General features: G+C 43.8%; 1 protein-coding gene across 2 annotated transcripts in view; it reads left to right on the top strand.

Annotated features, from left to right (window-relative positions):
* The window catches only part of TGFA (transforming growth factor alpha), a 92,694-nt gene that overhangs the window by 7,659 nt on the left and 58,572 nt on the right, over positions 1-26,463 (top strand). For both annotated transcript variants that reach the window (XM_039852404.1, XM_039852405.1), the window contains exon 2: positions 25,338-25,391. In XM_039852404.1, coding sequence (XP_039708338.1) covers positions 25,338-25,391 — 54 coding nt within the window. The remainder of the gene's footprint in view (positions 1-25,337; positions 25,392-26,463) is intronic.

The raw sequence follows: 26,463 nt of genomic DNA, 5'->3' as shown, positions 1-26,463 counted from the left end.
GATAGAGAATATGAGTTATCTTTTTTTTTTCCTAATATTTTGAGGACTTTTATTGACTCAATTATGTTAAAGCCATACTTTAATTCTGGAATGAACCTTTCTTAGCTACATGGTATTATTCTTATTCTCTATGTACTCCTAAATTTGATCTGTTCTGAAGTGTTTGGGGCCTTGTTTTCTTTTTTAGGTTTTGATATCAGCATTATGTCAGCTTTATAAAATAAATTTTAAAACATTTCATCTGAATCATGCTCAGCGAAATAAGCCAGACAGAAAAAGTTGAAAATCACGATATCACTTATATGTGGGATATAAACCTAAAAGCAACAAATGAACAGGACGAATAGAGACTCATGGACATGGACAATAGACTATTGGTTACCAGAGGGTTGGGGGAGGTGGGAGGCCGATAGGGTAAAGGAGGTCAAATATGTGGTGACAGAAAGAAATCTAACTATGGGAGGTGAACACACAGTGTAAATATATATATGCCTTACTGTTAAACTGCACAGGTGAAATGTATTGGATTTCATTAACCAATGTCACCATAAAGAAAAAATTATGATATAGTTATTAAGTAGAATACTACTCAGCAATAAAAAGTAATTTAAAAAAATTGCATCTGTTTTATGCTCTAGAATAGGTGAAATATGAAAATCTGTAGTTCTGTGAAGGCTTGAAAGAAATTGCTTATGAAGCTTCTGAGCCTGGTCTCTTTTTAGTAGTCAATTAGAATTTTTTACCTCTTGAGTCATTTTTGGTAATTATTTTCCTCACAATCTATTCAATTCAGATTTCTAAATTTTTAGCACAGATTTACAAATGATATCCTTTTAATTTAAAGTGTCACTTTTGCATTTGCAGCCCCAGTTAATATGACTTTACCAAATATGAAATAAAGTAAGCACCTACTCCCAAAATAAAATATATTTTATTTTTTGATAATGATATTTTAAGAAAATTTTTCTTTTTAATCATTAAGCCAAATTTATGCTTCATATTCAATAGTGTTCCCAGAAGCCCAGGTAACTAACTCATTTACCTACATAACTGTACCAAAGTTGTTATAGTAATGCCATTTCTGATTTGGATGATGCATCGCATTCTAGCAGAGGCTGCTAAGTCGATTCCTGTTGTGTTCCTTAACTTTTAAAAAGTTTAAAAACCTCTAAATACATTATCGTGCCCATTAGATGCTACCGTAGTGTTTGGAACAAGACAACCCAGCTTATATGGGAGATATTTTTTTGTTGTTTGCTCATTCACTTTTTGTTTATTTCGTGTTTCGTTTTTAAAATCAATACTTCTAGGTCAAAATATTGGATTCTTACAAAGAGACCATATCTTCAGCTTGAGTTCTTTAGGGCCTTTGATCTGAGTGTGAATGAGCTCAGTAAATAATTCTCTTAGGTGCTTAGAGGTAGCTTAGAGATGTACCTTGACTGCTCTTTCGTCATCTCTTGCCAAGTCTGAGGCATTCTCTGTGTAATTACTCTACTTTCAAGAGGTACAGGAGATTAACTGGCTAAATGGTACACATAATGTGGTGACAGAAAAGCAGCCAAAGCTGATAAATGAGAGGTTTGCAATTACACACTCAGCTCCCTCCCTCCGCAGGCCTTGGCAACCAACGGGGAAAACACAAACTTAGGATACTTTTCTTGGTTGAAAGAAACAGCTCAGAGACCAGTAACTTTTACCAGGGCAGTGGCCCTGAGTAATTAGCATATGAACTAAGGAGAGACATAACCCTTTTACCTTATTTGGCACCAAGCTCAGTTGAAAACTCTGAACTTGAGCACTTCTCACCTTGGGACAGCTTCTGGGTTATTATATTGGAGGAGGACATCATCAGGCTGGTTTGCATGCTGTACACACCCCCTGCCAGCAAATTTAAACAATGACAGATGCTTTTTGCAACATAGCAGACCTTGGGTGTTATAATTAGGGCTCCAGGGGATGAATCATAGGCCCCTGAACTGGAATGAAAGCAAGCCTGGGGCCTGAGCATTTTTTAGAAAGGTGAGGTAAACTCAGAAGTATTTGGGGAATACTTCTGGATCTGGACTCTCTCTAACCTCATCAACCACTCCCCTTCTCACCAAATAAAACCCCCCAAACAAACACACTTCTTGTGCTTGCCACTGTGCAGGCCACTTAGTGTTCACAGAGCATGTACACCCACTGATCAATCACCATCTCCCCATGTGGGCCATTCAGGATACGCTCCTTCTCTGCCTGCCTCAGGTCCATCCTACTTATTCTTTTCCCAAAATGAAATGGAAATCAGTATCTACAAACAAAAGAATCTAAAATAAACTCCCCCAAATTCTACTCACCAGTGACATCCTCTTGCTCAGTTTAACCAGCAGGTATCCTATCAGATCTCATTCTGTATATAGACATAGATATTTGTGAATATTTGTATATTCACTTTTTTCCCTTCAAAAATGGCATTTGGTAGATTGTTTTAAAGTTTACGTTTTACTTACACTATATAAGAAAATAATTCTGTGGCAAAAATTTAAATATATGTGTCGACCTATTATTTTTTAATGACTGTCACACATTACATTATACAACTCTATCATTGTTTATTTATCTATCCCTTATTGATTGAGATGTAGGTTATTTCAAGCTTTTAAATATTGAAACCTGAAATGAAAAATCTTACAGCTAAATCATTACCAGCATCTTTTAATTATCTTCTATGGACAAATCTCCAGAAATGGATTACTAGGTCAAAGGTACACACTTTTTTTTCTCTTAACATGTTTTGACAATCTGCCCTCCAGAAAAGCTGTTCAAATTTATACTTCTACCACCTATGTGTGAATACCTATTTATCAGCAAACTTGCCTATGGTGAATATTATCATTTTCTAGACTTTGCTAATTAGTTGGCAAAATAACATCTTATTGTTTAATTTCTATTTCTTTGGGTAAGACCAAAGTTTGGTACAATTGAATGATTTTTCATTTTGAGTATTTGAATGTATTTTCTTGTGGATTACCTATTTCTATCCTTAGTTATTTTCTCATTGATTTGTAAGCAGTTTTTAAAAAGATATCTTGAAAATATTTTCTTCATGCCTTTTAAATGTGTATGTTTACAGAAGTATGGTTTTTTAGTGTTTTTTTTTTCACTTTTAAGGACTTTATTCTTATGTCCATTATTTCTTTATGATTTCTACTTTTGCATAATACTTAGTCTTGGGGTAGGAATGCATTTGCAATGACTATTTGATCTCTCATTTTCCCTTGTTTAAAATGTCAATTTCTAGGTAATGTTTTTTGGTATAAGATGTGAGATAAGAATCTAACTTGCCTTTTTGTCAAATCACGATCCAGTTACTCTAATACCATTTATTGAATCCATTTTTTCTCTACTCACTCATTTCAAAACCCATTTTCGTCAAGTGATACATTCTTAGGAGTACTAGGACTGTTTGTGGAGTTTCTGTTCTATTCCATTAATAGGAGCCTACCCTGTAATGAATAATTCTTTTGGATTGGGAACACGTCATTGCCCCAGGAAATTGGGGCAGAAAATATTAAGATCCAGGAAGTATACAGTGTATTATAGTGGATATCACTTCACTTCTCCCTCTCATGACAAAACTTCCACTTCCCTCCTACCTAAGGTGTGTTGAAGGAAAAGCACTGTGATAGAAGAAAGGAACATTTACTGTGGTGGAGAGAAAGGTTATTTACCATTTTTTAATCCCTGAGGAGAAAGGCTGTTTTACCTAATTCCTCAGCTTGGTCAAAGACTAATGGGCATTAGGTCTCAGTCCACTGAAAGGAATGGTGAACCTGTCTTTGCTCTCCTAGTCTTTCCAAAACTTTGTGCTTTGCAGGAATTAGGGGTCAGGTGGCAGGCCTGCGGTCCGCCATGTGACATTCTAGTTAACAAAGACTGTATATTTTCATGTCCCCTTCTCAAATGGGAATACTGTAAAGTATGCTGTGGCAGACTTAGAACTACAGAGCAAACCTTGCACATCTTGCTGGAGCAAGGAATAATTAAGGAATCAAAAAGGAACTTGGCTGGCAAGTCAGAACAGTGTTTTCTATATTAAAACAAACTCAGTGAATAGAATGGAAGATTGAAATATCAAAATTAAATTTTAGAATATAAGACTTCATATAAATTGGTTTTTTTCTTCGATTGTTTCAAACTATGCCTTCAGACTATAAAGGAATGAGTATGAGTTACTTCTCTTTGCCATTTTGGGGATTTTAATGGAAAAGTTTAGAAGTACTATCCCATGTGGATGACTAATTTTCAGATATTTAAAGTAAAATAAGACAGTAACTAAAATGAACAACTTTATCATATTCTGCTTACTTTGGATTTAATTTGCTTTACTTTTTCTAACTTTTCCTAATCCAAATAAATTTAGATATTGATTTTAGACTTTTCTTCTTTTCTAAGTCATTCAATGCTATAAATTTTCCTCCAAGCACTGCTTTTGCTGCATCCCATACATTTTGAATTTTATCTCCATTTTTATTGAGTTCAAAATATTTTTTGATTTCTCTGAGATTTATTCTTTGACCCATATGTTATTTAGAAGTGAGTTGTCTGATCTCCAGTATTTGACTCCTTTGTGGTCTGAAAGCAAACATTGAATGATTTCTAGTCTTTTAAATTTGTTAAGGTATGTTTTATAGCCCTGAATGTGGTCTAGCTTGATGAATGTTCACGTGACCTTGAGAAGAATGTGTATTATGCTGTTTTTGGATGAAATAGTCTATTGATTCAGTTATATCCAGTTGGTAGATGGTGTTGTTGAGTTCAGTTACATCCTTACTGATTTTCTGCCTGCTGGATCTGTCCATTTCTGATAAAGGAGTGTTGAAGTCTCCAACTATGATAATAAATTTATCTATTTCTTTTTAATTTTTCTATTTCTATTTTTATTAATTTTATTATAATTTAATAAGATTATTATTAATTTTTAATAAATTCTACTAATTATTGACTCATATATTTTGATGTTCTATTGTTAGGCACATATATGTTAAAGGTTATTATGTAACTTCATCATTATTTAACAATTCAGAAGCTTTTCAGAAGGTCATCACTAGTAAACTGTCATCCTCACGTGGTACCTGCAATTATTGTAAAACTTCCATTACTACCAGTGAATGCGAAGTTCCAGTGAGTAGTCTTCTTCTTTAGTTAAACAAACTTGGCTCTATTTTAACTTTCCTTGTGGAGAGAAAAAAAAATACAAAAAGCATTACTCCAATTTCCTGGACTAGTGCTCTATTAGGATCAAGACAATGGGACTGTCTTTGATTGAGGCCATCATATCAAGTAAGTTTTTATTTTGAATCTTCTGTAGGTTGTAAAAGGTTTCAGTGTATGAACTGGTTATGCCCCAGTGATCCACTTGAAAGTGAGAGATTTACACTTAGGAAAACAACATCAACTCACTATGTAATGGGAGCTTATTTTCTTGTGAAGTGCCTCTTTCCCCTACTGTGGAAGAGAGGGAAAAATAAACAAAACACTCCTTTCAACTACACTGAATTTTTTTTTTTATTTCAGATAAAAAGCAGGACGTTTTTCTTTTAACAGTAATAACAGAGGCATTTGGAGTATCTCAGCTGTCGTCCCATGTAGGCTATACCGAAGTGATCAAACAGTAGTTGTGATTTTTGTGAAGTGGGCCTAATGTAATGTGGTTCTCATTTCACCTAAGGTAGCTATTTTACTTACATATGCTGTATTACAGAGCCAAAGGGATGAATAACAAAAATAAGATTTATCAGCTCAAAGTGAGGGATGCTATTTATTTGTTTGTTTAGGTTACTTATTTGATACATGGGTTATTCAGATTGTCTGCTGGATTAGATGATATTAATACAGAGGGCCATGACCTAGCTCTTGCCCCTAGCCCTTGAATTCTTTGTAGATTGTAGCAGAAGCAGACACACAGCCTTTAACAATATGATGAGATACGCAGCAGGCACCTTGGGCTCAAGAGGAGAGTTCCTGATATGACAGGGCAAGGCACTCTCTGAAGAGATAATGGCCACCACTTAGAACAGTGCCTGGTACATGCTAAACTCTGTAAAGCTTTGTGTGTTTCACAAGCTTCTTTAACCCATCTATCAATCCTATGAGATATGGTGATTATCCCCATTTTACAGATGAGGATTCTGAGGCATAAAATGTTATGTAACTGACCCAAGCTCCCAGCCAGCAAGTGGCAGAACAAGGATTTGAACCCAGGATCCTTACGGCTGACCTAGCCATCCCACCATTCTGCTTCTCTGTCAGTCATGGAAAGCTGTGAATGCTAAGATATGTAGAGTACCATTTTGTAGCAGACATTAAGCTAATGTAATCAGACTTTCAGACAGCCACTGCCCTAAAGACTTACTATATTGAAAGTAATTATGCTGGCTAAAAAGAGATTTTGCTACTTCCCCATGCTGTGAAATATTATACAGAAACACATGTGATAGAGTTCTTTTTTTCCTCCTTCAGTCAAGAGTCCAGAGCTTCAGAGAACAGATAATCACAGTTGTACTTGATTTTGTTGTGACCAAGGAACCTCTAATGATAAATTCATTAATGGAGGTCTGTTTGCATTTTTATGCAATCTTATACAATTTCATACAATTTTAAAAAGGTGTTTGTTTTAAAGGGTGATCTCTTCCATTTATACTTGAAAATCACAGTACACATGAACTGTAGTCTCTAAGGCCCTCTGCTAAGGTGCTGGCTTCACCTCCTCCTCACCCCATTTCTATACCTCCCAATTGACATTTCCCCCCAATAATAGCGGAAGATAGCAGAGTCTTTAACAGTTTTATTATGACACATTTAGTTCTTCACAGTCCAACTAAAGATAGAATCTGTGTTAGCACATTTGCTAATAGCTGACTTACTTTCAGACTCTTTAGCCTCAACCTTAGCAATGACATGTACCCACAAAAACACAGGCATTTCCATTGACTTGATAGAATAGCTGATCAGAACAAAAATAGCATAAAAACAGCATTTACAGTTTCACCAATATATGGGAACTTCCTTCATTCGGCTGGCAGCATTTTTCTGATGCCCTTTGCACCTCTGACTAGACAGTTTAATATCTGGACCCTTGGGTGTTAGAGCAGTGCCACAGTGTGGATTCTACAGATGTTTATTAAAGATGATCTTTTTGTACCTTAGGTAAAGGTAAAGGAGTTGTATACATTGGCAAATCGTATTATTAACACAGAGACCAACCAGTGGGATGGACCTCTTTTCCAATGAGTGAGCGGCTGAAAAAAATGTGGGTTTTAAAAATCTGTCTTAATTAAAGGACCTTATTTGATAATCCTTTTCCAGGACAATCTCTCCTTAATCTGTAAATGCAAATCATTCACGTCTATGCTTTGCTTAAAGTAGATTGCCTTCACTGCAGTGGCCCTCCACCCCACCCCAAAAAAGTTGACTGCTTGGTAATTATGTAAAATCCTATCCTGCTGGCCCATGGGGGAGAAAACATTGATGTTTTAGGGAGCCAGAGAATCAAACTATCCCCTGAGATTTAAACACATAGACAGTAGCTCTTTATAAAAATTCTATTGTTCTCAGAGCAGAGGGCCCACTCGTATTTTCCACAGGGCTTCTCCACCCTTCCCTTTAGGCTTCCTTTGATCTTCACTTGTTCACCTAACCTCTAGTGACCCAATACCTAACAGTTCTTCTTCCTCTCTGATCAATGTTTTTTAGCTGCACATTCGGGCATAGAAAAAAAAAAAAAAAAGATTTAACCTTTGGGGACAGAGAAGTCTCTTTGGGTCAGAATTTTACCTTTCCAGCGTGCACCTCAGAACCCAAGGAACCAAAACAGCATGGAGCTGGTGAGTGATAACAAGGAAAAGACTTTGGTGAAAGGAGCTTCGCTGTTTTCCAGCGGTAAAGAAAACCAACGTGCTTCATCATTCATAGATGGGTTTTACCTACTAATCTGGGAACACCACTTTCCCTCTGTTTTCTCTTCTTTGGGAGGAACTGCCTGAAGCAAGGAGAAGGTTTTGCTCCAGTGACTGACTGTTCACAGGCCAAGGATGGAGACGGTCTGTCTGACAGGCCAGCTCTCTCTGCAGTGCTCCTGCAAGCCCGCCCTCTGGTTGAACAGTTTATCGGCGCTCCTAGTCTTGAGAAGTGAACTGCAGGGCGGGAAGGGGGTGAGGGGTTGTGGGTATGTTTTTTATCCCAGAAAATGGGATATGATATGTATCTTCCTTTGAATATATCATTAAGCAAGGCAGGTACCTTTGTGAATGGGTGAAGGGGTCAGACTGCAGGGCACAGCCTCCTCCGTGAGAGGTCTTCATCCCCGAGAGTTCCTAGGCCCCAGAGGCTGGTCCTGGCTCAGCCAAGAATGCCCTCTGGGGGCTGTGATGTCATCCGACTCCACTACAGAGCAAAAGTGAGTGAATGGCCTCACTGTTTGTCCTTGAAGATAAAGCCATTCACTTTTGTGAAAAAGCATGTTTAGGCTCCCAGTAAAATAATTAGAAAGCATTAAAGAAATCTGGGTTGTTCTAAAGTACCTACGATATGCCGTTTTTGGTTTTTTCTACTTTAGCCTCTTAAATAAATGGTTCAGTCGTTGTTTTCACCTGGGCTGTTTATCACCTGATGAGCTATTTTCAGAGACTTCACAGGCAGAAATTTTCTGAAAATCTAGGGCTTTGTTTATATAAGAACCTGTTCTTTAAGGAGGTAGAGAAATCAATACGAATGAATAGCTATTGATATTCTTAGGTCCTGCCTCCCTTATGCTGGGGGTAAAAAGAATCCACTTCGATTTCGTAGTCATACCAACAGGTGTCTCTGGATAACCTCTTGCTCCATTGATAATAATTGTGTGTGAGAATGTGTATGTTTCATTCAAAGGTTTCCTTTCCCATTTCATGGGCTTTTTCTTTCCCCTATTGCCCCTATCAACTTCTGCAGTGCCTTGCACAATACCTAACATTTCATAGTTGACAAATATGTTTTTATTGATGACAAATAATTTTCCCTCCAAGTCTCTCTTCTGTCTTCTCTGCCATCCCTTCCCCGGCCCTCACTTCCAAAACATCACTGACATACCAACAAATATTTTATGAGAAGTAAGAAATGGTTTCACTTTTCTAGACCAACTGTGATCACTTGGAAGTGGCTCTTTAGAAGGATTTAAAGGCTGCATCTGAGTTAGTGGGAAATAGTGCTGTGATCAGTTAGTAATGTCTGCTATGGGCTCAGTGTGGAGGTGGTGATGCATGTGCAGTATATTTGATTCCTGCTCAAGATGGTGGGGCTTTGTTAAGAATGAGAAAAAGACATGTATTTCCAAGGCATTAGATGAAGATGTCCCCACTTATGTTACTTATATTTTATGCCTTTTAAAAAAATACAGTGCTCTGGTTTTTAAAAGGTATTCCGTAAACCTAATACCATAGGCATAGAAGTGCTACAGAGTCCTATTAGGCAGGATTAGCATCCCAGCAGGGCAAGGAGCCTGTGAGGGTGTGGACTGGTATGTCCTGTCATCATTCAGGTCTCAGGTATTTGCTTCCCTTCAAAGTAAGAAGCAGAAAACCACAGCTAATGCTGGATGACGAAGCTCTGTGTTGACATTCAAGTCAGCCCATCTCGGGCCTTTGATGAGTTATTTAGCAGGAGTGTTCTGGCTGCCTCCTGGTCAGGAGGAACACTGACTTCTACCTGTCTTAGAGGGAAGGACTCCTTTCCTAAGAGGATCTGTGGCATGTCATAGTTCCCCAGCCCAGCAGCCATCTTGGTGTTATTACGCCCACATCAGTGGGGGCAACCATCTCTGTTTAGTTCTTTCCTCCAGATACTTTGAGGGATATTATGGAAAGTAGAGAGCTGGGCTGTGCCTATGCCTACAGAGGGCATAAGAGGCAGGACATTTAGGGCAGAGAAACTCAGAGCAGAGAATAGCCACTGGGTCTGCACATTTGCAATTTCCATGTGTTCTGGGCATAGGTCAGCACAGAGCCTGTTCACTTTGCTTCTTGCAAGCCCTTCACTTCTGAGCCTGGATACTTTAGTCCAGCCTGCAGGCAGTAGCAGAGGTGTATGTGGTAAGTGGGATTAGATACTGTGTGAGTTTCCAAAAGTCCTTGCGCACAACTGTCATCAGCTGGAGGCTAATTTATCCCAGATGTCGAACGTGTATCTTACAGGTAAACCTGGGGGTGCGTTGAACTGAGATTTCTAGGACCTGCCTGAGTATGACCAGGGCCAGGACCTTCTTCATTCTGGCTTGTAGCATCCTGGAGGATTTCAGGGGTAGTGAGCAGACCCTGGAGGGGAACTGTTAATGAAAGCTTCCAAAATACTTTAGAGAAGTTTGAGCACATCAGGGCCAAGATAAAATTGACTTGTGTGGCTTTGACTCTTGTGGGCATTCAGCCTGCTAATAGGTTTCTCTAGGCCTTTGTTCTTGTATGTTTATTCATTTGTTTGCTTTTTAATTTAGGTGAGAGAGATGGGGTCCTCCATTTGAGGTGGTCAGGAAATGTTTTGGAAGACATTGATGTTTGAACTGGCCTTGAAAGTTGAAGAGAAGGCAGGGGAATAGTAGAGGTAGAGATGGAGTAAAGAGAGGAGGTCCGTGAAGAAACAGGGCCAAAGCGTACCTCCCAAGTTCAGTCCTCCCAAGTTCAGAGAGTCCTTTGATTATTTTATGTTCTACATCTGACCACTTCTCACATCCTCCCTGCTACCCCTCTCATTTTCGCCTGGACTCATCCCCACTCCTCCAGCACCAGTCTTGCCTCTTTTAAGGCTGATTCTGTTCTTGGTATCTTGAGCAATCCTCTTAACACATGCATCAGATGCTGTTGCTCCTCTGCTCAAAACCTCTGGTAGCTGCCCAGTGTGGAATAAAATTCAGACTGCTAGCACTCCCCATGAGAGATGTCTGCCCTGGCATCTCTCCAACCTCGTTTCCCACCACTGTCCCGCTCCAGCCACACCAGCCTTCTTGTGCTTCTCTGAACAAGCTAAGTTCTCTCTCACCACAGGACCTTTGCACCTGCTGTTTCTTTAGCTTTGGATGCTCTTCCCCCGAGATATTTATAGGACTGGTTCCATAATTTTATTCAGGTTTCTGTTAGATGTCACCTGTTCAGAAAGTACATCCACAATGACTATCCACACACACACACACACACACACACATACACACATGCACACTGTCTGCATTATTTCTCAGAAAGCTGTCATTGCAAAAAAGTTCTCATGGTGTCTTATTCCAGAATGAAAGAACCTGGATTCCATAAAGTCCTTATAAAGTGCCCCTGCCCAAGTGGGAGTTTAAGTGTTGTCTTCTTCGGTTCACACTCCCTAGACATCTCTGTGGAACTGTCTGGCAGGTTTGGCTTGAAAAGAAATTGAATTCATTTAGCAAGTATTGTTGAGAGCTGTCTCTGTGTCGGGCACTGTTCTGGGCACTGAGGATACAGCAAACCAAAAACTACCATCTCGCTCTCTCCCCTACTTCATCCCAAGAAGACAGAAATAAACAAACAAACCTACAATTAACTGTCAGGTTGCAACAGTGCTGGGAGCCTCTTGCCTTATTACCTTGTTCATAGGTTTTCACAGAAGGATGATGTTAAACATCTAAAAGGCCTTCAGCATTGTCTTGTTTCTTTGCCTGAAGTGTAAGAAAAGACAGGAAGAGGAAGATGGAAACATTCTCTGTAACTGTAGCTTCATTTTGTTATGACAAAGGCTGTGCTTGACACCCACTTGGGAGCCCACTCTTAGATGCAGCTGGAGGGCCAAGAAATTGGATGCAACCATCCTTGTAGCAACTCATATTCTGCTCCCTCAGTCTCAGAGCTGACGGCAGCCGACAACAGATTGAAAATTATATTCATAATTGTCCTCAGATGAGAGACAGCACATCTGGGAAACATTATCCACTTGATGTTAGAGGCCACAGAAGCAAGTCCAGTTGCCCTGAAACTGAGATACGGCATTTCCCTGGTTTTTTCGAAGGCTGCTCAGATTCCTGACTGTGCCTGTCAACCTCTCCATTGGAAGACTTCTCTGGAAGACCTTTCACCCATTATTCCTCCCCTGTGATCCCGTCCCCTGCCTTCCCCCTGGCCTGTTTCCATGGGGAACGTGATTCTCCTCTGCTTCCTCTCATCCGACGTGCTCCCAGTTTGAGAGTGAGGCTCAGGGTTCACAGCGGCCCAGCCCAGTCAGATCAGCCACTGACCAAAGGTGGTCATCGCTTCTCCTGGGAGCCACTGTCAATAAACATTTAGTGAGCACAGCCCTACACCACATTTCACGACATGAGAAGTAAGTGTGCTTCTTGCCCTCTCTAAGTTTTCAGCTAGCTAGAATTCACAGAGATGGCAAAGGCTGGCCGGGAAGCGAGCTTTGTTGTCTGTCTTTATACTCTGCCAAGCTGATGGGGCAGCATTGATGCCAAGAGCTGTGGGACTCCGTGGAAGGCTGCAGTGTCTCCTCTGTATTTTCAGAAAAGTCCAACCCAAGCTACTTATGCCAGCTTGGCTTTCCTAGGAGAAGGACATTGTACTTGAACTTAGGGAAATGATAGGACTAGAGAATTCGGAATGTGGATAAAATAATTTGGTTTCATAGTGTTGTAATTGTCATCAGCTGGGGGTTTTTTGTTTTAATTGAAAATTTTTTAGAGGAGTTTCAGGTTTATAGAAAAATTGAATGGAAGGTGCTACGCCCCGATATACTTCCTTACCCCACCCCACACAATTTCCCTGGTTTTTAACATCTTGCTTTAGGGTGGTACATTTGCAACAATTGATGAGCCAATATTGGTGCATTATTATCAACTAAAGTTCATGTTTTTAAACTAAAGTTAAATGTAAACTAAACCCTTTAATTTACATTAAGGTTTTTTCTTTGTGTTATGCAGTCTATAAATTTTGACCGATGTATAATGACATGCATCCACCATTGTAGTATTATACAGACTAATTCACTACTCTAAAAACTCCCTGTATGTCCCCTGTTTATCCTTCCTTCTCTCCTTTTCCCAAACCCCTGGCCACCACTGATCTTTTTACTGTCTCCACAGTTTTGCCTTTTCCAGAATGTCATAGAGTTGGAATCACCCGGTCATAGTCCATAAATTTTTCTGATTGTTTTCTTGTCTTCTTTCACTTAGTAATATGCATTTAAGGTTTCTCCATGTCCTTTTGTGGCTTGCCAGATCATTTCTTTTAATTGCTGCATAATACTCCATGGTCTGGATGTACCACAGTTTGTAGATTCACCTACTGAAGGATGTCAGTTTTCAATCATTTGGGTAAATCCCAAGGAGTTTGATGGCCAGGCCATACGGCAAGACTATGTTTAGTTTTGCAAGAAACCACCAAACTCTCCTCCAAAATGACTGTACCATTTCATCAGCTGGATTGGTTTCCTACCCTACTTTCACTTCGATGAGTCTGGGTTTTCTAGGCAATGCTTCAGAAATACACTGAATATTAATATTCCAAGTCCCTGTTCTCACTGCACTCCTCCCTAGGACTTAAATGTGCAAGGCTGCCACCCACATTCTTCTTTCTTTCATCCTCCTGGTCTCGCTAGAACTAAATCATCCTAGCAGAAACTCCCTTTTTCCTGCTCTCTCTGCTCTTTGCTTCTCATCTCTACCTTGCCCCCTCCCCCAAAGGCAAAGAGGTAAATAGGGACAGAGGCGGGAGCACAGTGGAAGAGATCCCACTCCCATTTTCCCCTGGAAGAACTACTGTGTCTTCCCCAGGTTTTTGTCTTCCTTTAAAATGCTTTAAGTTGACGCCACTGAAGGGTACATGATGCTCTCCACCCCAAAACTGTGGGGCAGGCATGCTTAGTTCCTTACAGGTTTGTCTCAGTCATATAACTAAGCGCTTTTGGAACATTCGTGAACAGCTTTGCTATGTGTGGCCAGAAAAACTCCCGTTGGCCTGAGGAAAATACGTCAGGAGCCCTGAAATCGGGCATTGGACCAGGAAAAAGTTGAATGCACCACCTCTCCTGTCAGTTGCCTCCCTCCTGGGGCTCCTAGGAGTCTCTTTGGAACCCTATGAGTATAAAACACTGGGAGTGGGTTTGTTCGTGGCTTGTCGGTCTTGTTGCTTTTTAGATAGGCTTCATATTGTGCAACCCAAATACTTTGGGTTAATATGGAGACAGACAGGCAGATGAACATAAGAAGGAACTACCGAATGGGGACGGGGTCATCCCAGCTAACTGAGGGCAGGCCGATCACCATGGTTATCTGCGAGTTTCCCCGAGACCGTTTGCAAGGCTCTAATGAGCAGCCCTGCCTGTTCCATTTCCCCTGAGCTTTGGGTGCTTCTGCCCATTCATTTGGAGGCCGAATGACCCATGGTTGAAGGGATTTTCCCTGTTGGGGTCCAGAATTTCTCCACAGGGTGTGCTATTAACATCTTACATGGGACGAAGTCCTGTGCATCACAGCAACTTAGCATCCCAGTCTCACCCATTAAATACCAGGAGTGCCCCCGAGTCATTGTGACCATCAAAAATTGCTCCCACCAGTTTCCAGATGTCTCCTAGGAAACACTGCCTGCAGTGAGAACCCCTGGGCTAGGGGTGGTCTGGTCAGGGTCTCCCAGTGACAGGAGGTCAACCTGAGCACCTGCTGCCCACCCCTCATTCGGGCCTTTTTTGGCAGCTTATACCTGCACTTGTCACCCAGGCCCTTTCTTACTTACTTTCCCCTCTTCCTTGTCCTCCTGCCTCTCACTTCCAGGGCCCAAGGAAATGAACATAGACATTTTCCCAGTCTACAGCATGGTGTGGGTTGAGAAATGCGGGCTTACAAGAATTTCAGGGTGTTTTCCCTTTAACTCTTAAAAATCTGTAGTTCTAGAAATTTGTCTCCTCTGGTTCAACCCTGCTTCTCAATTGGTGACCCCTATCTAGTCAAATGAGTTCTCCACAGGGATATTCTATGGCCATCCCCCAAAACACAGAACACAATGGAAGCCTGACACTGGTGATTACATTAGTGCAACACTGCCCCCTCCACCCCCGGCCCCACCCCAGGCTGATGCCGCATTGATCTGAAATTTGCCAAGTCACACTGGTATTTATCTTGGCCCAAACTCCAAACCTCGCAGTGCCTTCTACAGGGTGGTTCTGGGGCTGTCTTGAGTAGAGCAGTGGGAAAAGGTGAGTTTGTCATCACCAAGCTATTCATATGGAGGAAATTGTTTTACTTATTTTTTACTTCCTCCTCACTCATAGCCTACTTCCAAGCCTCTCTCTGTGAGTGTTGTGTACATATGGCCTTGACAAAGCTGAGGAATGGGCCTGACTTCGCTGGTTCTATTGGAAGGCTAACTCTGCTGGTTTGAGGCCCACACAGGCAAAGCTACTGCTGACCCTGTGCCTGGAAGATGGCCATTCCGAGGCCACCACAAGGCCAGGCGAAGCTGAGATGGGGCCAGTGGGGCTCCGTGGAGTGGGAGGGAGCTGGTAACATCCAGTAAACTCTTTCAGAGCTGGCATTTGATTCTTGAATTTCCTGGCAGCCAGGTCTCCTCTCAATTCGCAGTGTGCTAAGGGGTCTGGGTCCTGCAGATAGAGCCACTGTGTCTGCCACCTTATCTTGGCCTTGTCTCTAGTGCACTCCCCACCCTTCTTTCCTCTGGAACTCTGGGAATGTCAAGCGTAGCCCCCTCCACAGACACCTTGATGCCTCAACTCAGTGTCAGTCAGCCAGAACAGGATTTCGGAGTGCTCATCTTGGCACAGCTTCTTGCAGCCTCAGAGCTCAGCCCTGGTAGAGCCTGTTGGTGATTCAGTGGCCGGGGAACTCCAGATGACCCGGGATACTTGTCCTGCTGCCCTGCAATCCCTGGTCAGGGGCCCTCAGCCAGCCAGCACAGGAGCGGGCCCTGCAGAAGAGGAAGTTTGACTGAGTACCAAGCCCTTGGTCTGGGTCTTTGATAAGGCTTTAACTGCCGAAGATGTGACTGCTGCCTCCTAACAGAAAAAGGTGCAGCATAGATCTAGGTGGATGCTCGGTACATCCTGGTTAACTGATCGTTTGATAAAGATATTTTGCCCTGTATGCTTCCTGCTTTATTGGCAGGGGTCCTCTCAGATCACCAGATCAGTAGGCAGCATTGTTCTGTAAGGCTCAGAAGTGGGCGGGGCATTGAGGAGAGTGGGGAGGATGATGTCTATGTTGCATCACCTTCCGGTCCTGTCTTATCTTAACAGGGCAACACACACCTCCTCCTGCAAGGGTCTCTGAGTCTTTTTTATTTAGTTTGTTTATTATTATTTTTTTTTTGCATGCTTTCCAGGAAGTCAAGAGGAGCACATGTCACTTTCTTTTGCAGCTCTGTTGCTTCTCTGATGCTCATGGATATAGGGTTGGTTCCAGGCATTATTTAGGCCCTCGACTCTAAAGAGCTCAAAGCATCTTATTTACCCCTTGAAGCAGGGAAACAAATATAGTAATTGGTTTCCCTGAGTCAGAGATGGTGAGAAATGAAGTCTGGACTGAGAGAGGGAGGGACAGGGGTACCCATGTGAGTGACTGCAGTGGGCTCTGCACCTGCCCTGGTGCTGACAGGTGTCAGGCGTCAAAAGAAGAGAACGCTGCCTGCTAGAGTGGTCAGGAGGGTGTTGTGGAGGACGTGGGGGATCGAGCTGGGCCTGGAAACCTGGGTAGAAGTGAGGTTGGGGCAGCAGGAGGGTTTTCCAGACAGGAGAGAACAAGTGAGTGTATTTAGGAGACCTGGACCAGGTAGACTCCTTTGGGTGGAACAGAGGGCTTGCCGAGGGAGCATGGGAAATAGTCGCAGCACACAGTGTGAGTGTGTTTGCTTCAGTTGTGTCTCCTCATCTACACTGTAAACATGTGGCCATTCCTGCCTTTGCCTGAAGAGCCCTTGGAGATGTAGTGCCCAGCAAACACTGGGTGGCCAACCTGCTGCTCCAAGACATTCATAGAGTTCTACTTTACTTGTCACATCCTCTGTCTTGTCCTTGTGGTCCCTAGGTTCAGGTCTTCCTGTGTTCTCATAAAGGTTTTGGGAAAGCCTACAAATGAGTTAAGGATCTGAAAATAGGGGTCATATTATCAGTGACCAAACAACTCAGGATCATCTTGGCATGCCGGTTCAGCAGATGTACTCCAGACTTACGAGAAGGAAGACATGTCCCCATGCCTCCATAGGCCTCTCTCTAGTCTAGTGAGACTAGTTAACATCATTGTTGAAACAGAAGGCACATTTTAACTCACCATCCACCTAAATATGGTACAGTCAGGCGTTTATAATGGAGTTCAGTGTAAATAGTTTCCAAGAATTGGAAGGATTATTTCTCACAGAAGAGTATGTTGCAGAAGTTGTAAGAGAAGGAACTTTGAGTCCTTCGCTATCTTGGCAGCACCTAGAACGATGTCTGTCACATAGTAGGTGCTCAGTAAGCACCTGCTGAAGGAATGAAAGCCAGGTTTTAAGTGTTCTTCTTCTCCACTGAAATCGGAATATGGACCAAGATTTAGAGCTCCGGCTGCGGGGGTCCAGGATAGCTGTGCGGAAGGAATTCCTAAGTATTGGCTAGTTTTCTGTTCCCCATGTGCACACTCTCAATACTCACCCTCCTCCGAATCCATTTTCAGGCTGGTGACCTCTTAGAGAAATTCGGTTTAACATACATGTATCGAAAACCTAACTGGATGTGCGGCGTCATGCCAGGTGTGAGGGTGGAGATGAGTAAGGCGCGGTTCCTGACCTCGCTAGAGGGGAAAACAGAGAAGACGTGAAAACTTTCAAACTACAGGGCAGAATCAAATAAGAACTACTCTGAAGAAGAAATGACTGTTTCTGACATTTGAGTGAGGATTTAAGGGGAAAATCTGATTCCCATAGGTAGAGATAGGGTCATGCCAACTTGAGAGATCGACATAATATTAATGGTAGCTCTCCATTTATGTGCCACTCGGTATACTACATGTTTCTCATGTGTCCTCTCATCTCGCCTTTACAATAACCCATGCAGGGGATGGACATCTTTATCTCTTTTTCCAGTTAAGGAAACCAAGGCTCGGGCAGCTAAGCAGATATCACATAGATGCAAGGACTTGAGTCAGGATTCTGGTGGTATGAGCCCAAGGCAGGTCACGTGCAGGGGAAGGGAGACAGCGCCCGATGGCAGTGCTGGGAAGAGCCGGGTGGGAATGGGGTTTGGGACAAGGTCCTGCACCTTAAATCTCTGCTCAGGACTTTGGACTGAGTTCTGCGAGCCGGAGAGTCCACGGGAATAGAGAGGAAAGGCGCACCATGGTCCAGCAAATGCTTCAGGAAGGCACCTCCGGCAGCAGGAGCAAAGGTGGAAAAGCTGTTGGCAGAAAAACTAGTTAGGCAACTATTATGATAGCCCAGGAGAGATGGTGAGGCCTGAATTGGGGCAGCAGCAGCAGGGATGCAGGGGATGGATGAGATGGACAATGCGGAGGTGGGATGTGTAGGAGACCTTGGCAGCGATACGGAGTAAAGGAGAGGGAGGGGTTCGGTCTTCAACCCCACCCAGGAGCGAGGAGGAAGAGGTGGAACAGGTCAGGGGACCAGATGAAGTTATTTTTGAACACATAGTTTGAGGTACAGGCCTCTAGAGAGTAGCCAGGGTTGGAGACAGTGCTTGGGGCATGGAAACAGGGGAAGTATCTGTGGGAATGAGATCTGTGTGGTACCTTTGGTACCCCAAATTCACCTGCCTTTGCTGTAGTATGGAAGATTCCATTTTCCCCTGACTTTGTGTACTTGATTTCATCTCATTTAATCCTTGCAGTAGCTGTGTGAGGAGGTGTTATCCTTATTTACGAAGGAGGACATCAAAATCTCACAGGTAAGGAGTGGCAGAGCCGAGATTTGAACCCAGGTCTGACATCAAGGCTCCTGTTCTGCCATAACAAACTCTGAGTGAGAATTAGAAAATGGTAGAGGTTGAAGCGGAGGCTCCTATCTGCCCATCTCTTCCACTTCCTTGATCCTAAAGGTTCATTCTGAATACTTTGGTTTTTCCCATCTGCAGATATATTGAGGTGGATATAGAAAATACCTATGAACATTCAGGTAGCTCTGGCTTATTTTCCATGATGTCATAATCGTGAGGTATTGCCTTATTCTCATCAAGTTGGACTTTGCTGCTTATGGCCACCCCATTAGAAAGGGCAGCTGAGGGTCCCAAGCTCACTGACCCAAGTACATTCTTTCATGGATGGTGAGCTTGCATTATATTATCAAGGCAACATCAAGACTGTGTGTAAAATGTAGAGATGAAAGATATGCTCACTTAGGTTTAGGATCGCTCCCATCTTCTGATATTTGATGTAAATGCCATGCTAATTGAAAGACAAAATTACCATAAACAGAGCCCATGCAGTGAGACAAATGCATACTGCCTTCATGTTGTCTGATCCTTGTTCGATGCAAGAGTTTCACCTACGAAGGTTGCAAGGAAACTGGTGTGCCTCGTTGGCGCCCTGTGCTGGATAGTTGAGGAAGGTAGACAGACCTGTATCTTCACAAATGCTTAGAATTTAGGGACTGGGCAGATCTTATTGCCCAACTCTGTCATGTAAAGATAAAGAACCCAAGATTGAGAGAGGTAAAGTGACTTGCTAACAGTGACACCATTCATGGATGACCCTAGTCTCTGGCTCCCCATTAGCTGAGTTCTCCATATCACAGTACATACTTGGCTTATATCCAGGAGAGAGGAGGAGGTGGTGGTCTTTTCTAGCATGTCTGTGTTTTTTGGCTGTACTTCACAGGGTAAGCGGAAGCAAAGTGGGGCCAACTGTAACTTGCGCCTGCAATGTATGTCACTTATTTCATCACCAGTACATCCACTTTCTTACCTCTAAAATGGGAGCATAATAGGACCTACCTCCTAGGACTTGCTTTGAGTATTAAATGACATGACATGGGGCACATAGTAAGTGTTCAAGCAAATGTTGCTGCTAATTGCTAATAACACCGTCAGCCACAATGACAGTCCCATGGCTGAACTGCGTGAAGAGGGAGCTCAGGACACAAATCAAGTTCCAGGGGGCTTCCCTCCACTGCCCGCCACTGTCATAGAAAAGCCTTCCTGGTTAACTTGTCCCATGTCATGGCTGTGTCTTGGCACAGGGGCCAAGACCTAATTTTTGTGGGTTTGGAACTAAAAGCTGCCCCCTCCCCACATAGTTGGTTTCTCTGCTCGGTGCAACAGGACCTGCCACCTGAAACACAACACTAACCGTGTCTCGATAAGACTCTCTCCTTGGGTAGCAAGGTCTAGCCTGTGTTTCGAAAACTGTTCCAGATGCTGAGATGGTAAAAGAAAGAGCCCTCTGTCCCATGAGCTCGTCTGCCCAAGGTGACTCATTCCTGTGTCACAGGCTTCTAAACTCTCCTTGCCATTCTCCAGAGTTTCCCTGATCCCGTCTGGCCAGTTCCTCCCCAGATTCCTCTGCAGCTTTGCCTGACATCCTCTGAAGCAAATGTCACTGGAGTCTGTAAGCAAGGGCAAATGTGAACTGTCACCTTTTCCTCTCTGAGGGCCTGCCTCCCTGCACTGGGGTGATGGGGGATGCTGTGGCTGCTTTCAGCCATAGCATTTATGGATATCATCGTGGGGGGCAGGCTCGTGGTCTCCTGGTCCTCCCAGTGTCCCCCCTTGCCCCTACCTGTAGTGCATTCCCTTTTTCATTCTTCTGAACTAGTTCTTACCCTACAACCAACGTCTTCACCTGGCTATCAAAACCTCTTGCATTTAAAAATACTGACAAAAATCACACAATATTGTAGTTTCTGCTATGTAGTTAAAAATCCTGCCATGTTTGCAGATGAAATTTAATATTGGGATATAATTCGTAAGGGAAGAGGCCTTAGAACCTGTACCAGCAGGCCCATTTACACATATGTTTATGCCCACATGGCTGCCCCATGAGTGTCCCCTACGGGTGTCGTGCTAAGCGCAGGATTCTCGCCTTCTAGGCAACAACACCCACCACTTCCTGAGCCCCTGGCTCTGTCCCTTGTGACCCTCCAGCCTCAAGCATGGTGGGAGAAGAAGGAGGATCCTGGCTGCCCCCAAACACTCATACTCCTTCTGCCTCTCTCCTGCTTTGGTTTTTTATCCATATGTCTTTCCTCTCTACCTCCTCTAAATCCAGGGCATCCTTTATCTAAAAGAACCTGCTGCAACCTCTCTTTATCCTCCCCACTGTTCCCTGACACCAAAACCCCCTTTACCCTATTACCCAGGAAGCCTGGCTTAGGGGACCGCAAATGGATGAAATATGGAACTCTTGATTTTCTCAAGGGACAGCTGATTCACACAGTGAAGTATTAGGAGCCTAGAAGCAAACACTGACTGTTGCAGAGGCCAGAGCTGGACATGGTCATCTCTGCTATGGTGACCAGGGACCCAAGGATGCTTTTTCCAGGTCTGGGCACTAGAGATGAGGGTCTACAGGGGAGAGAGCCACCAGGCTGATGGATAGGAGAGGATGGAGGGTGTCCTGTGCCGAAGGCAGAGCCCAGGTCCCAATCCTGTGCATGAGCAAAGGGCCACACAGAGAGGCTGTGGGTGAGCCCCCTGCTCTGTGGTCTGGGAAGACAGGCACCCAGGACCTCTCAACAGCATCTCCCACCCAGACATCAGCAAATGGGTTTCACAATGGCTCCATTCTGTGAACTCACAAGATAAATAAGCTAGCTTCTCTTTTGACATTCTGTCTGCTGGAAATTCTTATTGCCTTCCAAACAGCTGAGTTATAAGCACTGCAGCCCTTGTCCTTTTTTGGGGACAGGCCTGAGTTCCCACTCTCCTTGGGGTCGGGGGAGGATTGGCCTTTCATAAGGTTTTCCTTCCGTTGTGTGTGGTTTTCCCCTCACCAATTCTCCCTCTCTTTTTTTTTTTTGAAGTCCACAATCCAGGGATTCCCCTCTTTGGAACTATTTAAACCGAAATGAGATGCTGGCAGGAGCAGCTTAAAAAGGGATTCCTGCCCCAGAGAGAAGCTGGCTGGGTGGCCTGTGGTGGGCAAGATTCAGTGAGAGGGGCCTATGGCGGAGGCCGTGAGCCTCTCTCTGAATGGTATGTTATTTGCCTGGAGCCACTGCATGTGGTGGCTGTCCCGGGGCGGTGCTGTCCCCACACTGGTGCTCCAGGGAAGGACTTCCTGCGTTCTGATGAGACTCAGAGCCTGCCAAGGCCACACGTTTCTGGAAGGCCTTTGCAGAGCCCAGCTTTCCAAGCACAGGTGTAGGGCCCGCGGTCTGGGCACCGGGCTCATGCAGATGGACGAGTCAGGGATCTGGGTGTTCACACCCTTGCACCTCAGGAGACCTTGCTCATAGCTGGGGGAATTGGTGGCAGTGGGAAGTCCCAAGACGTGGCTTCTAGAAGAGTGGGATCGAGCCCCACTGCCAGGCCCGCTAAATCTGTTGTTCAGACTCTTTTTAGGGTTTGTAACTGGTGAATACACACGTACCAGTGTGTCATGACAGGCTGTGGTCAGAGGGATTATTGTGCGGTGTGGTAATTAAACGCTGTCTTGGGCATAGGAGTTGGACGGACTTGAGTTTGAATTTGGCTACAGGAGCTTGAGCACATTTCTTAACCTCTCTAAGCCTCAGTTCCCTTATCTGGAAAACCACATGTTTCCACCAGCTGGACCAGAAGGCCTGGGGCTGGAAGGTTCCTATATCATGGGTTATTATGAGGACCACATCAGACAACATATGTAAAAGCACTGGGCTGGGAACCGATACATGCCCACTAAGTGGCACCCGCCCACCTGAGACATGAAAGAGGCCCGACCCCTGGTTTTTCCGCCTAAGACCCTCTTAGGGAGCACATCACATAGTGAAGGGAAGGCAGAGCCCTCACCTGTCATCACAGAGCCTCAACTGAAGTTGTGCCTGAATCGAGACGTGGGGAGAAACCCAGGGCATAAGGAAGTTGTTCGCCGTGAGAATGATACAGTACAGAAAGGAACTGTTCTTCTCGTATTGCTCAAATTATGAATAAAAACCCAGTATCTTTCATTTGTGGAACATGGTGGTTTTCCAAACTCCGTTTAGTTCTCAAGACACCTTTGTGATAGCTCACGTGTGAGGAACTGGTGTTGGGGAGGGAATAACGTGCCCCAAGGCTGGGGGAGCAGACCCTCCACATCCCTGGAAAGGTGGTTGTCTCCACTCTGTTCTGGCTGCAGTTGGATGTATTTGCTTTCTAAATGTCTTGGTTTTGCTTAAGCAGAGGTCTATACTGACTCTACTTCTGCTAACTTATGGGATATAGGGCTGGGGAGGGAGGTGGCCAGATAACTCATTGATTCAGGGACAGTTTGTGACAAGCCAGTGGCTCTTCCTCTTGAGAGCTATGCAAAGAATCCTCATGTCATTCTTTATGTTACTGCAGGTCAAAGGCTGACTTTGACAGTGCCAGCAAAGTCAGAGTGTGATGGGTCCCCAGCTGACAGTGTGGAACCAGTAAGACTTTTCCTGGCTTTGGCAGGAATGCCTCACTTTACGCTTGGTGTATGCATTACAAACTCAGCCTTTAACATATGTCCAGGGAAACCCTAAGAGCCATGCTTCCAAAATTAGTGTCTACTGAGCAGCAAGAAAGAATCGCACAGGGAAGACATGGGAGTTTTACTAATTTTCGTTCCTTGCCCCCTACTCCCTGCTCCAGCTCGAATATCTGGTTCAGGACTTCATAGGAGCCTTTGGGAAATCCATGCCAAACCTCCAGTAAAAGTGGCCTGAAGTATTTGTGATGTTTCTCACTTCAAAGGCCTAAAGGAAAGTCGTGGGCATGATTGCTTTATCTGTTTTAAGTGTGTTTCTCTCCTGAGAACCAAGGGCTTCTATGTCACCCTGAGTGCAAGGGGAAAGGAGCCGTCACAACCTGAATGGCAGGCTTTGCCCTGGCCCTGTGCAGCGGAGGGGTCACAGCCAAGAACTCCACTTGTTTTGTGTGACTTGGTTCACCTGCCTTCCAGGCTAACTCATAGGTGTCCTGGCCTCTGTGTGGCCACTGTGGCATCACTTTGCACTTCAGTTTTAGGAAGTCATTCTAACTGAGTTTATGCTGATTGCATAACTCACAAGAGGTTCCTTCTTCATTGGAAATTTGTTGCAGTGTTTCCAGAAACCGCTAGTACTGTAATGTGAGGGTACCTAAGGTCATCCGCCAGCAGGGGTGGCTTCATCAGCATACAACCTGTATAGTCACAGGGTTACACAGAGATGGGCCCCGAGCTTGGAGTTAATGCTGTATCGTTGCAGTCTTGAAATTCTTAGTAGTTTTATCTTTGACTTTGTGTCTTATAAGTGAGGTCCAATGGGTCAATGGAGTGTGCACTGGAGGCACGTGACCCCACCAATCACTGCCTCCTGCCCACCCTGGGTGGGTTCTTGCCCCTGCCATACTCCGACCCTGGCGGAACCTGGACACAAGAAAGGCTGGAGTTAGGTGCGTGCACCTGCAGTATCTCGGGTCAGGATTTGGTGGCAGCTGTCCCCATCCAGAGATGACAGCTCTGAGGCATGTTCAGTGGGTGACTAGGTGGGCGTGAGCCTCTCCACTACCCCGAACCAGGTTCCTGGTACATCCTGACTTGGAGGTTGTAATACCCTTGGGAGTCACCTGTCCACCTCTGGTTGGGGCGTTTGGTCCCTGGAAAGAAGAAATACCTGACTAGACTTCCCTGCCCCTGGCCAGGTCATGGCATAGCTGTCCAGCTGCTGGCCAAAGGGGAAACCTGGCAGTCGGTGGTCACATGTGCACTTGCATACTTTGTCACTGGGGGCCCCTGTGCCTGTGGGGGCTGTGCTCACCTTGCAATCATCCTCATACTTCGAAGAAAACATGATATAAACAGCATATAAAATAACATGTCACATACAACAATGTAAATGAACTTAATGCCACTGAACTGTACACTTAAAAATGGTTAAAATAGTAAATTTTACGGATAGGTTACCACAATAGACATATTTATAGGATATTCAAAAAACAAAAAACACATTGACAGGTGGAGAGAGAGACTATGAAAGAAAGAAAAAAGCTTTATTTTTAGTACATTTAATGGCACTGTTTTCCTTTTTGAACAAGGGGTCTCACATTTTCATTTTAACTGATAATGTAGCCAGGCTTGACTGTTGGCCACCTGGTAAAACTACCCAGTCTTTACCTTTCTGGAGGTTTGCCCTCAAATCCTAAAAGTCGTATGCTAAACTGACTCTTACCTCTCTCCCTTCTTTCCCCCACAGGTCTTTTGTTGGCTGTGTGCCAGGCCCTGGAGAACACCACATCCGCCTTGAGTGGTGAGTCCTGCCCCCTCATCCCCTTGGCGTGGGATGGCATGTGGGGCATGGGAAGGAAGCAGGCCATGGCTGGTTTGTGGAGCCCGTGCTCTAAACTTCCTTCTGGGGCCCTGAACCTTCTCTGCTCTTTGTCTCAGCGGTTAAGGTCATGATCCTGGGAGAGCTTAACTGGAGGCCAACTGCTTGCTCAGGGCTCACCCTCTCCTATCTCTCTTCAGACAATCACCGTGGGCAAGGGTGCTGGAAAACAGTCTGCAGGACCCGAGAGCTCGGAGTCATCCCCATTTTTCTAGCTCATGTATTAATCCATCCAAAGAAAAGCCCAGATTTTTTAACCCTTTCTTCTGCTTCTGCCTTGTGATCTTCATTTAGTTATTTTCTGATTTATCTTTTGACATTTGTAGTAATATTTTCTTTATTTCATTTTAAAGATCCTAGATCAACAGATTAGAGAGTTTGGGGAACGTAGGAGGCGAACCACTCATGGTCAGAGTACTACAGAAACATCACTGTTACATTTGCACATTGCTTTTAGCCTTTGTCCATGTGCACTAATATTTTTATACAATTAGTCATAGTGAGGAAAATATTTTGATTTCTGCTTTTTAAATTCACGGTTTGGAGTTGTGCTTTTTTCCATGTTGCTAAAAAGTCTTAAAATTTATCCTTTTAAAATGTCATGATGTTCCATTAAAATTGACACGGGTAATTGAATTAAGCATTCACCATTGGATATTTATGTTGCCTCCAGCTTAAGTTACGATGCTACACCTTATACCTAGAAGCTTTTTCTTTCTTTTGGATTCTTTCCTTAGGCTATATCTTCGGGAATAAGAATAAATATATTTAAGACCCTTGGTACAAATTGCCAAATATCTTTCTAAGGGAATTTGAGCTGATTTGACACCAGCAATGCATGAATCTGCCAGTTTCCCTCATTGACATGGAGGGGAAAGCGAAGTACCAGCAGCCCCTGATTTGTCTGTCTCCCTAGTCATTTCAGGGCTGTGTCAGTGCAGGGGGTGGGTGTTTCTTATGTATTCACAAATTCTCTAATCAACCACATGCTGTC

The sequence above is a fragment of the Pteropus medius genome, unplaced genomic scaffold (genome assembly GCF_902729225.1).
Source record: "Pteropus medius unplaced genomic scaffold, Ma_sr-lr_union100, whole genome shotgun sequence".
NCBI lineage: Eukaryota > Metazoa > Chordata > Mammalia > Chiroptera > Pteropodidae > Pteropus > Pteropus medius.
This window is presented reverse-complemented; position numbering and strand designations above follow the sequence as displayed.